This window comes from Pantherophis guttatus, chromosome 3 (assembly GCF_059756535.1).
Source record: "Pantherophis guttatus breed Tessera chromosome 3, ASM5975653v1, whole genome shotgun sequence".
In the NCBI taxonomy this organism is placed as follows: Eukaryota; Metazoa; Chordata; class Lepidosauria; order Squamata; family Colubridae; genus Pantherophis; species Pantherophis guttatus.
Window position 1 is genome coordinate 160,672,720 of NC_142065.1, and position 14,404 is coordinate 160,687,123.

The following is a 14,404-nucleotide window of genomic DNA, read 5'->3' on the forward strand; positions in this document are numbered from 1 at the left end:
ACTCCAGCTGTATTAATGGCTTTTATATATAAGAAGCTTCTTAAATTTTAAAGGGCCAATATTGTTTTGGACCAGATTTCAAAATAGTCTTCAGAGTTTATGAAGGTCCAGAATAACAGAGTTATTGTGGAAGGGACCTTGGACATATTCTAGTCCAACCACTTGCTCAAGCAGGAGACCTTTACAATTCCATAAAAATGGCTGTCCAATTTCTTCTTTAAAATCTCCAGTGATAAACCACCCACAACTTCTGGAGGAAGCTGTTCCACTGATTGCTCTCAGTGACAGGAAATTTCTCCTGAATCCTAGGTTGGATCTCTTTGCTAAGCTTCCATCTGTTACCTCTTGTCTTGTTCTCAGGTGCTTTGCATAATAGGTTTACTTCTCTCCTATGAGACAGCCCCTCAAATATTGGAAGACTTCCATCATGTCACCCATAATCCTTCTCTTCATTAGACTAGACATTCCCAGTTTCCACAATCATTCATCATATGGTTTAGCCTCTAGTCCCCTAAGCATCTTTGTTGCTCTTCTCTGCACTCTTTCTAGAGTTTCAACGTTTTTTGTATCATGCTGACCAAAACCGGACACAATATTCTAAGTGTAGACTTAACAATGTACTATAAAGCAGTACTAATGCTTCATGTGATCTTGATACTATCCCTTTGTATAAATATGGTATCTATCTGTAGGTCATATATATCAAGCTACCTCACAATCTTGGGCAAAAGATGTGGCTGCTTTAAAGAGTCATGGACATTCATATATTCTTGTGCTCTGAATCTTTTGGAATCCCATCTGAAGGGATACAAATCCCTATCATTCTTCTTTAAAATGCTTCAGAGCACATTAGGAATTTCAGCAACTGCTCCCTGATTTGATTTTTGCATTTGTTTAGCTGCCTATAAGAATAGGCTTGACCAGTTCATGTGTCTGTATAAATTAAATTTAGGTAAGCATCAAGCCATTTGCTTCAGAAATGCTCATATAAGAACATGCTCCAAATCTCTCCATTCTATGGAGTTCATAATATGTGAACATGTCTATGTTCACATATTATGAACTCCATTCATAATGTCTCCATTCTATGGAGTTCATAATATGTGAATATGTCAAAATGTTTTTGCTACAAGAGCTGTAGCTGTAATTAAACTGTTTTCAAAAACTGGTCCTTGTTCAAGAAAAGAGAGGGAGGGGGGGAAGAGACAAAGAGAAAAAAATAAAGTATTAAAATAAAGCACTATTCTACTTCAATCCATGTCTTATTTTCTAATAACAGCTAAAATATAAATATTGCCTGAACCATAAAAGTCATATTCTAAGAAATCCTACATTAAAAAAAAAACCCACCCCAATATTATTTTAATGAACTGCAGCAGTCATCCTTCAAGTTTGGCACACCTGAACCGGTATAGAAATGATGTGTTATGAAGTGACCTCCCAGGAGGAAAATGCTTATGTAGGTTGTGAGGATCTGAAGACAGAATTGGTGCTAATCATATCATGCTGCTTAACATATGAAAGAAATGTAAAAGAGTCCTTTTCTGTGATTCCACAGCAGTAAAGAGGTAGGGAATTTGATAGAAGGAGCAGGTTTGTTTAAATTGCTGAAGCACATAGAAGAGATGACCTTGAAAAACTCCAACTTCCATTAGAGACACTCCTGGCTGCATCTATAGTCTCCTTTGAAAATTCAAAGTACAAACATTTTATTCAAAAACCTTAGACATTGTAATGGCTCAGAAGAACAATGACAGCCATGTGTCCTTGTAGCAGTGTTCCTCTTGGAGAGATGAATGGCGAGCTCAATTGCTTTACTATAATTTCTCTATTTCCATGCTTCATTTCCTTCATGTAGCTGAGACTGGAGGAAAAAACAGCATGTTCCCAAGCATCTAACACCACAATGCATATAACAAACGTGAATGTAAATAGAGATTAGAACTCCAAAATGAACATACCTCTCTACATGTCAACATTTTATTTTTTAAAAAATGGAAAAAAACGTTCTCCTGTATGAATCAGAAGACATAATATTAATATTAATAATAATCAATATATAGACAGCAACTTTTTCCCCATACCTACATAGGCATCACAAAACTGTGAGAATCACTTTCCATCTTTTTCAACTGACATTTCCTGCAAACAATTGTAATAAGGCAATGGCATATTTTGGGGATTTTCAGAATAGGAACTGTAGTCTATTTTCAGAATTACCCAGATATTTACAAATATATTTTTTGGACTTAGTAGCCTTTCAAACAAATAGAAGTCACTGTGTTGGATTGTTTTGAGCCAGCAACTTGCATGCAACACTGCAAATGAAAGATGAATCCTTGCATTAATAGTATACAATATATTGTAATACTATTTTAAATGGTAAATGAACTTTTTCCCCTTTCTTCCACTAAGCAGAGACTCTGAAGTCTCAACCCAGCAAAACTCAGAAGGCATCTACAGGGTATCATTGGCTCATTGAGGTCACAGTGCAGTACTTACTCTTAGAGGTTAATTGCCTCTGCAGGTATATGAGATATGAGGGTTGCTATCTATTTGTATATGGCCAAGCATCTTAATTTTACCAAAAATGCCATTTGATGTTCACTATTTGTTGTTCAGTGCAGTTCCTTGGGCAATTTTCTAATGAAGATAAGCTTCACCGAGTCAAAGAAAAAGAAAAGGAAAGGGGAAAAAAAAACAAGTTTAAAAAAAGATGGAGAAATATTTACAGATTTTTCTTAGTCCAGATACTGAGTTTCTCTTTCCTTTTTCCTTTAGTGCATTGTCATAAAAAAGTTCAAAGGCTATGAATACAAATTTTCTGGTCCAGTTCCATACATATCTGCAAGCCGTTTGAAACGAGGCCCCCAGTCACTGAGGTAATCATAATTCTGATCAGAGTTTGAACTGACCGAATCTAAAGAGCTGAGTGACTCAGCCACTGAACCGTTTCCCTCAAATGCATATGTCTGCAGGGAATCATATGGTGGAGCGCAGGGATCCACATCAGCTTCTTTTAGCCTTTCCCAAATAAATTCCCGAAAAATAACATTATCGGGGATGCTTTTAAAAGATGGTCTGCTCAAGAACTGGATCTCTGGAGTCACATCCCTCCTGATCTTGGTATCACGAATGACGTTGAGGTTCCTCAGGGCAGCCATATCAAATGCCTCGGTGTCTTCCTCTCCACCTCCTTCATCATCGTATCGGACTATATTTTCCCTGATATCTCTCTCTTCGTCTAAAATAAGAGGCTCTTTTTTCCGTCTCCTCATTGTAACAATCAGCAGGACAAGCACTGCAATAGAAAAAGTAAAGCTTTAAGCAAAGTTGAATCAAGCTAATCCCCAATTCATTACATTTTCCATTCAGAGTAAAACTATTTGTAAATTATGCAACATAAACAGATTTCGGATGGTTACGCAATAAGGTTTGTTTGGGATTCCTTTTAGGGAAAAAATAGCTCCTTAAGGTGGCTTTAAATGCTTTTAGACATTAAAGAATCTATTACTATGTTCATTCTGATTTAATGTCATCATATGTATTGTTTATTTGGTACAGAATGCTAAAACATATGTTCTAAAGCAAATTCAAGTAGAAAATTACAACCTCTTAGCCATTAAATATAGAGACCTTTTTCTGAACTCTTAATTGCCCGACTGATAAAAGCACTTTTATAAACTCTCTATGTGCTTTAACTGTCAGGGTTTGGGAAGTAAACTCCATTATTGAAGTGTTTGAGTACAGATTATTGATAAAGTATTTGATCCTTAATTGGAAAATTCAGAGTTATTAAATAATAGCTACCACAAGTTGTGGTTCATGCATTAAAAGCATTATAAAACAGAGCACTTTGCTTTAACATGCAAAATACCTATCACGGATCTGTGATAGGTATTTTGCAGTAAGAAACCATAGAGATGTTGATATTTATTGGCCCAGATCACTTCCTTAGATAACAATGTTTTTTGACATTTCTAACATTGAAGATAATTTCTTGGTGGATTGATTGATTATTTATTTATTATTTGTATTTCTATGCCGCCCAACTCTCCGAGGACTCTGGGTGGCTTACAACAAAGACAATATAAACAATATACAATAAGAGACGTTAAAAAAACCCATACACACTGCTCATGGCTGTATCTCGCAAGATCACAGCAGCGAGATCAACAGCCCCAAGCCTGCTGGAAAAGCCAGGTTTTCACCATTTTCTGGAAAGCCAGTAAGGTAGGAGCAGTCCGGGCCTCAGGAGGTAGCTGATTCCAGAGAGCCGGGGCAGCCACAGAGAAGGCCGTCCTCCGCGGACCTGCCAGCCGACATTGTTTAGCTGACGGGACCCAGAGGAGGCCAACTCTGTGGGATCTTACCGGTCATTGGGAACTATGTGGTAGAAGATGGTCTCGAAGATAGATGGTTTTTAGAGATAGGATAGCAATAGCTCTTAGACTTATATACCACTTCGTAATGCTTTGCAACCCTCTCTAAGCAGTTTATAGAGTTTACAGTCTGTTGCCCCCAACAATCTGGGTCCTCATTTTACCGACCTCAGAAGGATGGAAGGCTGAGTCAACCTTTAGCGTGGTGAGATTCGATCTGCCAAACTGCTGGCAGCCAGTGATCAGCAGTAGTACTGCACTCTAACCACTGCGTCACCACGGCTCTTTATTCTTTATTTTAGGATATTCACAGAATTACCAAAAAGACTTAAATACTTAGTCTGTATATACTCATTTAAATATTTGCAGGTGATATTAAGAACCAGCAAAAACATAATCCAATCACACCACTCAAATTTCAAGTTATAAATATATTTATCTTTAAGGAAGACTTTTGCTAAAGATCTAGTTATACCATTATGCAAAATAAAAAACAAAACACATTAATTAATTAAATATTCCTAAACACAATCGACATATTAAGGAAATCCATGATAATCCAAATTGCACTGGGTTCTTTTTAATAATGACCTCTTGTGCTTTCACAATTATCATTATCACAATGTAAAATAGTGGCTCTTAATGTATAGTAGGTGCAAGCAACTGAAAAATTGATCTTAATATCTATACTATAATTACTATACTAAATACATTTTTTCCATAAAAGAACATGTCAATGGTTGTACAGAAAGAAAAGAAACCTGGAATAAAATAAAGACGATAGCTGGCACATATTTTCCATATGCGTTGGAAAATAAAAGGTTACTGTAGGAATTCATGGAGTAACTATATTATACTGGATAAGACTGATAAGATTCCAATTAGCCTTTAAGTTTTATAAAATAAAAAATGAAAAAATAATACATTTATAACATATTTCAAATCCAGTCCCCCAATGGACGCTGCTAGGCTTTTCTTTCTTTTAAAATTACTTTTGACTATTCTAAGTTACTAACTATGCCATGTAGCAAGCAGTTAATCTGTTCATTACGCCAGTGAAAATGTGTTTTCACACTGTGACATGTTCAGCAGACTTTATCTGGGGAGTTAAATACCTGCTAATAAGTGCAAAATATATGAAACTTAGTAGATTTATCTGCTGAGAGGTACAATAAAAAGCAAGATAAAAAGAATGTTTTATGCAGCTTTGCCTTGCACAGCTCATGATTGCTTGAAGCCAAACCAAAAAAAAAAAGTCCTTTGAAATGTTAAACAATTTAGCATATAAATGGCTTTAAGAGAATATTAATTTCTAATCACTTCAACTGCTCTTGCACAATAATTTTTAACCTCTATCTGAATAAAAGCTGTATGAACAGCCATGCAAAATCCATGGCAATGTTTGAAAAACTAGTCAATTTTGCTTCCAATGTACTAATTGCTGGATTTAAATGGGAACTATTATAGAACAGAGTTATAAAATTAACAATGATGACATGTTTGGAAAAAAAAAAAACAGTATCAGCCAACACTAGTTTTAAAATAAGATACAGCTATTTTAGAGGGTTTTTTAGCAGAAAGGTGACAAAGAGTTTGTGGTACTTTAAAGGCTAATAGTTACATTAATTGTCCTTTCTCACCTCTATATTCTTGCTAGTGGATTGTGATCTTATGTTTAGCTTGTATAAAAATAAATGTGTAAGCTTTTATTTACTTTTATTTTATATACTATGGGATTCTTATTAGTATTAGCTAAACAAATAATGAAATTCATAGACAAAATTGTTCATTATTTTCATCGTACAAAATTCAGAACAAAATATTCCAAATTTGTTTTTGGCTAATTTACAGATTATTTGAGACCTGCCTTCACCAAAACAAAGGAAGAAGGAATCTGAATGATAAATATATGTTATAATCTAATCTAATCTCCAGCTTTTATTTACCTGAATTTAAGGGCACAAGAGCTTGCTTGAAAGGATACCCATAGTCCAAGAGGACACAGAGGAAACCTTATCTCCAATCTTCCACCTTTGTTCAAATAAATGCAACAACAGGATAGCAGTTATGCAGTAAAAGTTGCTTTTTCCAAGTCAGGAACATATCCCGTAAGGAGGCCAATTTAATGTGATAGGGCTGGGTACTTATTGCTGAGTACTATGTGTGAAAAATGGTCATATATCATTGTTTTCAGTGCTGTTGTAACTTTGAATGGTCACTAAATGAACCATTGTAGATTAAGGACCGTCTGTTGTTAACACATTCACAAATATTAAAGGCTTAAGAAAGTCATTGAAGCTTCAATTCTAAATGGTAGTCAGTCCAAGCCTGGTTTTTCTTAGATTTCTGGATCAACAATTCCCATCATCTGAAGCAATGTTGGCCAATTGATAGGAATTCACTAGTCCAACTCACTGAAGCATGTTCTGAATGGAAGTTGTAGATGTTATTGAAGTCTAACTGCATAATGGTATTCCCTATATGATTAGCATATATGCTACCTCCACTGGTTTAATATGAATATGCCAACTTTGTAAATCATTTTAAATGCTGCAAGAGTGGAAAACTTTTCTCTGCTATTGTAACATTGTTTCCCACAAAATACAGCTTTGACTTGTAGCTACTGTAGCTACCGAAAATCATTTCTTCATTTCTATTTATTACTTTTTAGTTTAATTTATAGAGGTTTTTTTAAAAAAAAACATTGCAACAAAGCTTTTATTGATTGTTCAATAAAATGCAGGTTCTGGATGTGAATGATTGGTTTATTTTAGATTTATATAAGCATGCATTTATTTATTACTGACATAGTTTTATGCCAATAGAAGAGAATATTTATAGTTCAGGGCTGAACTGTGGAGTTCCTTGTGCTCTTTGAACTTGGTTGTTTCCTTATAAATTAAATACAAGCAACCTAAAAGGTTTATGCAGAACTGCAAAAAGTCACCACACTGTCTTTAAAAAAACTCCAAAATCTAATAAGGTGTTCTTTCAAACTTTGAGGCCAAAAAGGTAACAACTATAGAACAAAACTAGGGAGAAAAAAATTAAACTTACTTCTTACAATACAGCCCCTTGTATTGTAATACAATGACCTTTGTTCTCAGAAACCATTAAGTTCAGTCCATAGCCACTAAAATTTACTTATCCCTGATCTGAAAAAGAACTTAACATGACCCTCTGCAAATCAGGTATTCTATGTGAAACACTGATGCAGATCTGGAAAGTAGGTCAACTAGACTGCACCATGTTCAAATACCATAAAACTTGGTGAGAAGAAAGTATGGAAAAAGAGAATTATTGGTATGCACAAAATTATAACTAGAATATTAAGCAGTTATTATAAAAACAACATTATAACCACAATATTAAGCAGTTATTATTATTAAGCTTCTTTGATATTAACTGAAAAAAAATACACTGCAATTGCGATATTATTCTCAGAGGCATTAAATATTTTCTTCACTTCTCTTTTCTCTTCATTTACAGTGTAAATGAAATGACACACATTATAACAATTTTCATTTGATTTTGCAAATTACAAAATTTAGTTTTAGGAGTTTACTTATGTTTTATTTGACCCCAGGCAAATAATGTAAAATCAGATTTCCATCTTGACTTACAGGTAAAGTTTTCAACTACAATTACACAATTACACTGTGTAATATAAGTTTATGGCAAATTTTGAAACCTGGAGTTGTTCCACTATGCTGGATTTGCATGGCAGTAATATAAGCAAGAATACTTTGAATGATGCCGGAACTGTTTGGAATTTTGGATTTAATCTTTATTCTATATCTAATAAGTTATATTGTCTCCAATATAACTTGGAGTTTTCAGCAAAGTTGAATCTGTCTTCAAATCTGCTTTAGTGCCAGTTGCAATTCTAGAGCTCCTAGATTTAATATATCAATTATGAAATGTGTTTGTGAGCTTTAATAAGGTAAAAGGGCCATCTGGAGATCTGAGTCTTTTCTTTTACTCAGCACAATAATTACAGTGCTCGGTAAAGTACTGTCATCTTAACTTTTACACCTAATATTTTTGGTGGAAACTGTTTTTAAGAACCTGTACTATAGGAAAACAGAAAGTTAGAAAACTGAAAGTTAGAAACACTTAGAAAGCTAGCACACTTAAGAAAAAAGAGTTTCAATTCTGAAACTCTTGTTAACCAAACAAAAGCAAGAGTTATAATGAGATCTGAATTTGGCACAACATCTGTTGAGAGTTAATTCTACAGAGTCAGTGAGCAACCAGATCAAAATAAACCTTATCACTGTAAAAAGAAGGGACAAAAAGGAACAAATAAATTCCAGCAAAGATAAGGAGCATGTTCTCTATCATTTAGGGTGGAGATAAAAATTAAATGTAAAAAGATTTTATTCCTGTATTTATAAATAAGGCTAGTTCCATAATTAATAGTAAATTGGTATATTGTCTTTCTACTTCTTTCTACTTCCTTCAATAAATATTACTTATCCTTGGATTTTCCTATGGATTTATCTAATTGGTTCCAGTCCAACTACCAGATAAAGCCTGAAAGAGTCTAGTGGTGAATACATGTCATTATCTTAGCATAGTTTTATATTTTACTACATGGGCAATTTTTGACAATCAGGAAGAAGTAGCGATCTCAATGAAGAAATAGGCATATCAAAATAATAATAATGTTACTGTTTTCTCATCAAGTTCTTTTCCAGCTTATCTGAATTGCTATGCTTGAGAAAATAATGTATTTTTAAATATTCCTGTAAACCTATAAGTGAATTTCTTCCATTCCATATATAATTGTTTTGTTTAGGAAATAATTTTGAGCAAGCAGAATTCTATAATGCCCTTTGACATGGGGAGCATTATGGAAATAGATCATACAGATGGTGATTGGAAGTTTCTAGTTTGACTAATTGTATGCAATATGATAGGGCTGTGGAAAGTTTCAGTTCAAAGTTTATTATATAAATGAGAATGATTTCCTAAGTAGATAATGCAAAATGTACTCCAGTAAAATAGGAATTTTAGATTAACTTTGGACAAACTCTATTTATCCAGAAATATCCTAAGCAAAGCCATAATTACAAAATAAATAAAACACTGGACAATAACTGAACAAACATACATTACTACAGTTCAGAGCTCACTGTCTACACTTAAGAGAATGTAACCCATCTTAGTGTTTCCTGAATATATTGCTTTTGTACCATTTTGCTAACATAATTTAGTTCTACGTGGTCTGTTTTTTTTAAAAAAGAATGGACTACACATTTTGAGTCTAAAATTTGTACATTCACATAGATCCCAAATAAACTAATCTGTGATCAGACATAATGGTTTTGTAACAATCATAGATTTTGTTCCCTTTTTTATCAGATAAAATAAGACTGCATGTTATATGCTGTGTAAAATGGCCTGATAAGAATTCTGGCTTCTTTCAAATTCAGTTCACATTGTTGTGTCTGTCTTTTAAATGTTCAACTGGCTGCAGGATATATGAAAAAATGTTTCCTCCCATTATAGAATTTCCACCCAAGGTCATCAGATATCATTACCATCAAAACTTGTGAAATATTATTCCATCAATTTAAACACAATAACACCACTGCCTGCCTGATTTTTGATAAGGCTAAGATTTCTTGCTATTTATTTTTGTAATTATGCATCTTTATTTCTTCTTTTAACTGCTAGCCAACCTGAATTATCACTCCAAAAACACACCAAATAAGTTAATTTTTTTTAAAAATCAGACATTACAGGAAATAAATGTTATAAACATCTCAAGATATCCGATGCAACCACATCTATTGATGTTAAGCAAATCTGGACCTTTACATCAGATGATATACAAATTAAAATCTATTTTTAGATCCTATTTGTCTTGCAATAAAAAGGCAATAATTAAGAAATGAAAATAACAGTATTCCACATATTTTGAAAGAGGATTGTTCCCTTCAGTGAAGAAACCACATACCTAGCAGTGTCAACACGCAGGCCAGGATTGCTATGAGTGCTCCAGTACTAAGTCCAGCTGGCAAGATGTAGGCCTCTGCATTACATGTTTGGGCAATACCATCTGCATCGCAGTCACAGACTCGAATCGTGAGTGTATTGGTGCTACTCAGGGAAGGTGAGCCACTGTCTACAATGAATATTGGCAAATAATAAACAGACTGTTCTTGCCTTCGAAAGCCATTTCGTCTGGTGAGTATAGATGCTGTATTGTCTAGATCAAGGAAAAGACAAAAGGGAAACAACATTTTCTTAAAGAAAAAAAAATCTGTTTTTTTAGATTAATTAAAGTTAATTTAAAATTAACTTTAATTTTAAGTATCTTAGCTTAGCAATATAAATAAATATGCCTCATAATTTGAAAGTACAAAACACAGTCCCTGGAAGTAAGCATAAAGACTGCAATGGCCCTTTGTAAATAGTTAATAAAAAGATTTATTACTAATCTCTCATTCTTATTTGCTAATTGAACTATGACAAACCTTCCACTTTTCCTGATGGCAGACTTGAAATTCTAGGTATTAATGCAACAGCACAAGAAAGACAATAGAAAAGGTTAAAAGTTCTTGCTTCAACTGTGCTAAGGATAGTGAAAAAGTGTCCTTAGATACATTGTTAAAATACAATTCCCAGCAACCCCAGCCAGTTAATGGTTGGACGCTGCAAGCTGTAATTCAGTAATACCCAGAGAACCATAATTTCTATCCGTGACTTATGCCCATTATAATTGGCCCAACTGAGATACAGTTCCACTCTAACACATTCAAATAAAACCTCTTGAATTTTATTCTTGGGTCCTAATATCAGATGGAAGTATGTAAGTCATGGGTCATGACATATATTTCGCCACTTGTTGCCTCCTGGCCCCAGTGGAGACCTATGGTTCATGTTCCTTTTTTTAGAAATGCAGGGACTACACATATAAACTGTAGAATTCATGTATGAAGAATAGTGAAGAGATGTATCACTCAAGAAAATTGTATATTCTCCAAAGATCATCCCAGTGTCCAGTTAAGAGTTCATTATGCAACTCTTTAGGATTTGGACAGATGTATTACACAGAATGTTTGGAACAATTGTTGTTAAGTTAATTTCAGTCATTTTTCATGGTCTATTCAGGAATGTTCTCCAGGTGGTTTGATCCAATTCATAAATTATATTGCAATTATACTGTCGGATATGAGTAAACAGAGGCAGAACAAATAACCATTTTCTTCCCTTGCTTCATCTTGTCTTCGGTGTTATGGAATTGATTCTCTTCAAGCAGACCACTACATTTGCAAAAATTATTCTTGGCTGTCCACTTAGATGCTAGATCCAAGAGACTGAAGTTAGAGCTCTTACACGGAACTAATTTTAAAAACTAACTTTCAGGCAGGAGGCCCAGAAACACCCAGTACCAACAAATATAGGCAAAGTAAAAGGAGTTTTAACAAAGCTGCCAGCCTTTGGCACCATTAAAATTAAAAAGAATCAGACAGCTTTTGTTTACTGTGGAAACCAGATTCTTTTACCGATGAAACCTGATTTTGAAGGGAAAGTTGCCCATTGATATGAAAAGCATTACCTATTGTTGGTAAGTTGCCTGTGGTTAACAAAGCAGTACATAATAGCTTCCTTTTTTCTTTTTTCTACTGTTGTCCCTGCTATTCTGGGTTTTGGTGGCAGAGATCTCCCTTAACAGTTTTGGCAGGAATGTTATATTTGTTTAATATGGGAGAATATACCCGGTAGTGTAAGAAGCAAGAGTAAGCATAAACTGTTCATAGTAAAAGGACTAAGTAGTAATCACAACTGCAATGCTAAATTGGCAATGAAATAATAATAGTAGCCTCAACCATCTCCCTATTGTTCTCTAGCGATTATCCCCAACTGATCCCTTCTCAAAAATAATAATAAAAAGGGAAGGGATTGGCTTTCTTTATGATCCCCTTCTCGAATGATCTCCAAAATGGGTTGCTACTAATTTAAATAATACTCCCGGGTCTTTGCTTAGGGAGAAAGCTTGCATGCGGAAATACTATGCAAAGACAACTGAGGCTGAAAAAATTGTTTTATATATAACTTTCAAATTAGTTGATCCCAAGTTTTTTTTCTGACTGCTCTTAGACCTTACAATTGTAATCAAGTCATAACATAAGATCAAAGTAATTCTGGCTTTCTTCTTAGCATCCCCCCACCCATGGAAAAAAAATTAACTGAAAGCAAGACACATTTACTGTAATCATACCCTTATGTGACTTGGACTAAAAATAAACTCTTATTCCCTCTTTAGAATAATCAAGTGAAAATCACTTGATCTTGCCTGCTGGCATAAGGCCGTGTTATTAAAGCACGCATATGCACAAAACACAATCAACCAACCAACCAAAATCTTAAATACTTTATAAAACAAATCTATTTATAAGTCCATCTTCTTTTCTTCATATTGTGGGCAAGTTAAAAGCTGCCAAGGAAGAAAATGCAGATTGGATTTTGGACAGTAGTCAACGCCTTGTTTTTAAGGAATGTTCCAGTAGTGTTAAAAAGTTTTCCTCTTCAAGAATTCTGCCTTAGATCTGCAGTGCTGGACTATTGTCCTAAATCCAAAGTTCCTTCTTGGTTAGGTTAGAGCAAAGTAGAAGGATAGCAAATGCAAAGATTCAGGATGATAGGGATTATGTGATAGGCAGTAGGAATGCCAGCGAGGAATGAGTCAGAAATTCCATAAATTGCCCTCCCTGTTGTCCTGTAATTGACCATATAGGGTGGAAAAGCAACCATTATTGCCCTGCTAGACTTATGTCAACTTTTAATTATGTGAATCACAGCATATTTCTGGTTGTTAGTGAGATTTAGGATTGGGAGGGACTCAGTGGTGAAATTCTCTGCGGTTTGCCACCGGTTCGCTACTTGCACATGTGTGGTGCGTGCCAAATGCACGTTCAATGCATGCGCATGTGCAGTACATGCCAAATGCACACTCTGTGCATGCACATGCACAGTGCATGCCAAACACATGCTCTATGAGGGTGCATGTGCATTGCGTACCAAATGCACATTCTGTGCATGTGCCTGCGCAGTGCACGCCTAATGCATGCTCTGCATGTGTATGCTCTGCGCACAGTGCGTGCCAAACATACACTTTGCATGGAAAAAGGACGCTTTACAAGGTAAGTAGAACAACGAGGGGGGGGAAACAGCTGTGCCGCATGGTTTAAATTCACTAGAAAGCAGGATTTCCTGCTTTCTAGTGAATATAAATCGCATGGCACAGCTGATTGTCAGAAATACCGGTTTGGATGAACCGGGTTTTTTTTTCATTACTGGTTCACTCGAACTGGTGAGAACCAGTAGGATTTCACCACTGGAGGGACTATTGGCCATGGTTCCACTTATTTCATGAGCAGGCAAGTCTGTTAGTTGTTGCAGGAAGGGGAAAGATTAATCCCAAGGAAGGTCAATATGAGGTTCCCAGGGCTCATTTCTCTTCCTCATCTACATGGATGAGATGATCTGTTGGGATGGAGTGAGGTATCATCAATATGTTGATGATATGCTGTTGAATCAGATTTATACAGGGTCAGATTCAACCAAAGCAAGACAGAGTGGTTGTTGGTTCAGGATACTATGTCCAGGAGAACTTCTGCCAAGTAGTTGTGGTCTTATCTAGAAAAGTACAGACTAAAGAAGGACTTTATTTATTTATTTATTTATTTATTTATTTATTTATTTATTTATTTATTTTTCATTCATTCATTCATTCATTCATTCATTCATTCATTCATTCATTTATTTATTTATTGAATTTCTATACCACCCTTCTCCCGAAGGACTCAGGGTGGTGAACAGATTAAGATTTCATATACATTTATTTATTTATTTTAAATAAACAGTAAATAATAAATTGAGCCAACTTGGTGTATCTGCTAAGATCTTGGCATAGAATTTAGATGTTTACGCTAGCCCTGCTTGTTGAAACAGAAAGGTCTTCAGGGCATGTCGGAAAGTGTGAAGATCTGAGATTATTCGTATTCCAG

The 14,404-nt window shown here is 34.9% G+C and overlaps 1 protein-coding gene across 2 annotated transcripts in view; it reads right to left on the reverse strand.

Annotated features, from left to right (window-relative positions):
* Positions 1–1,966: 1,966 nt before the first annotated feature.
* The window catches only part of LOC117672607 (cadherin-7), a 133,271-nt gene continuing 120,833 nt past the window's right edge, over positions 1,967–14,404 (reverse strand). For both annotated transcript variants that reach the window (XM_034429388.2, XM_034429387.3), the window contains exons 11-12: positions 10,348–10,599; positions 1,967–3,301 (exon numbers count right to left, since the gene is read on the reverse strand). In XM_034429388.2, coding sequence (XP_034285279.1) covers positions 2,808–3,301; positions 10,348–10,599 — 746 coding nt within the window. In that variant the 3' untranslated portion in view covers positions 1,967–2,807. The remainder of the gene's footprint in view (positions 3,302–10,347; positions 10,600–14,404) is intronic.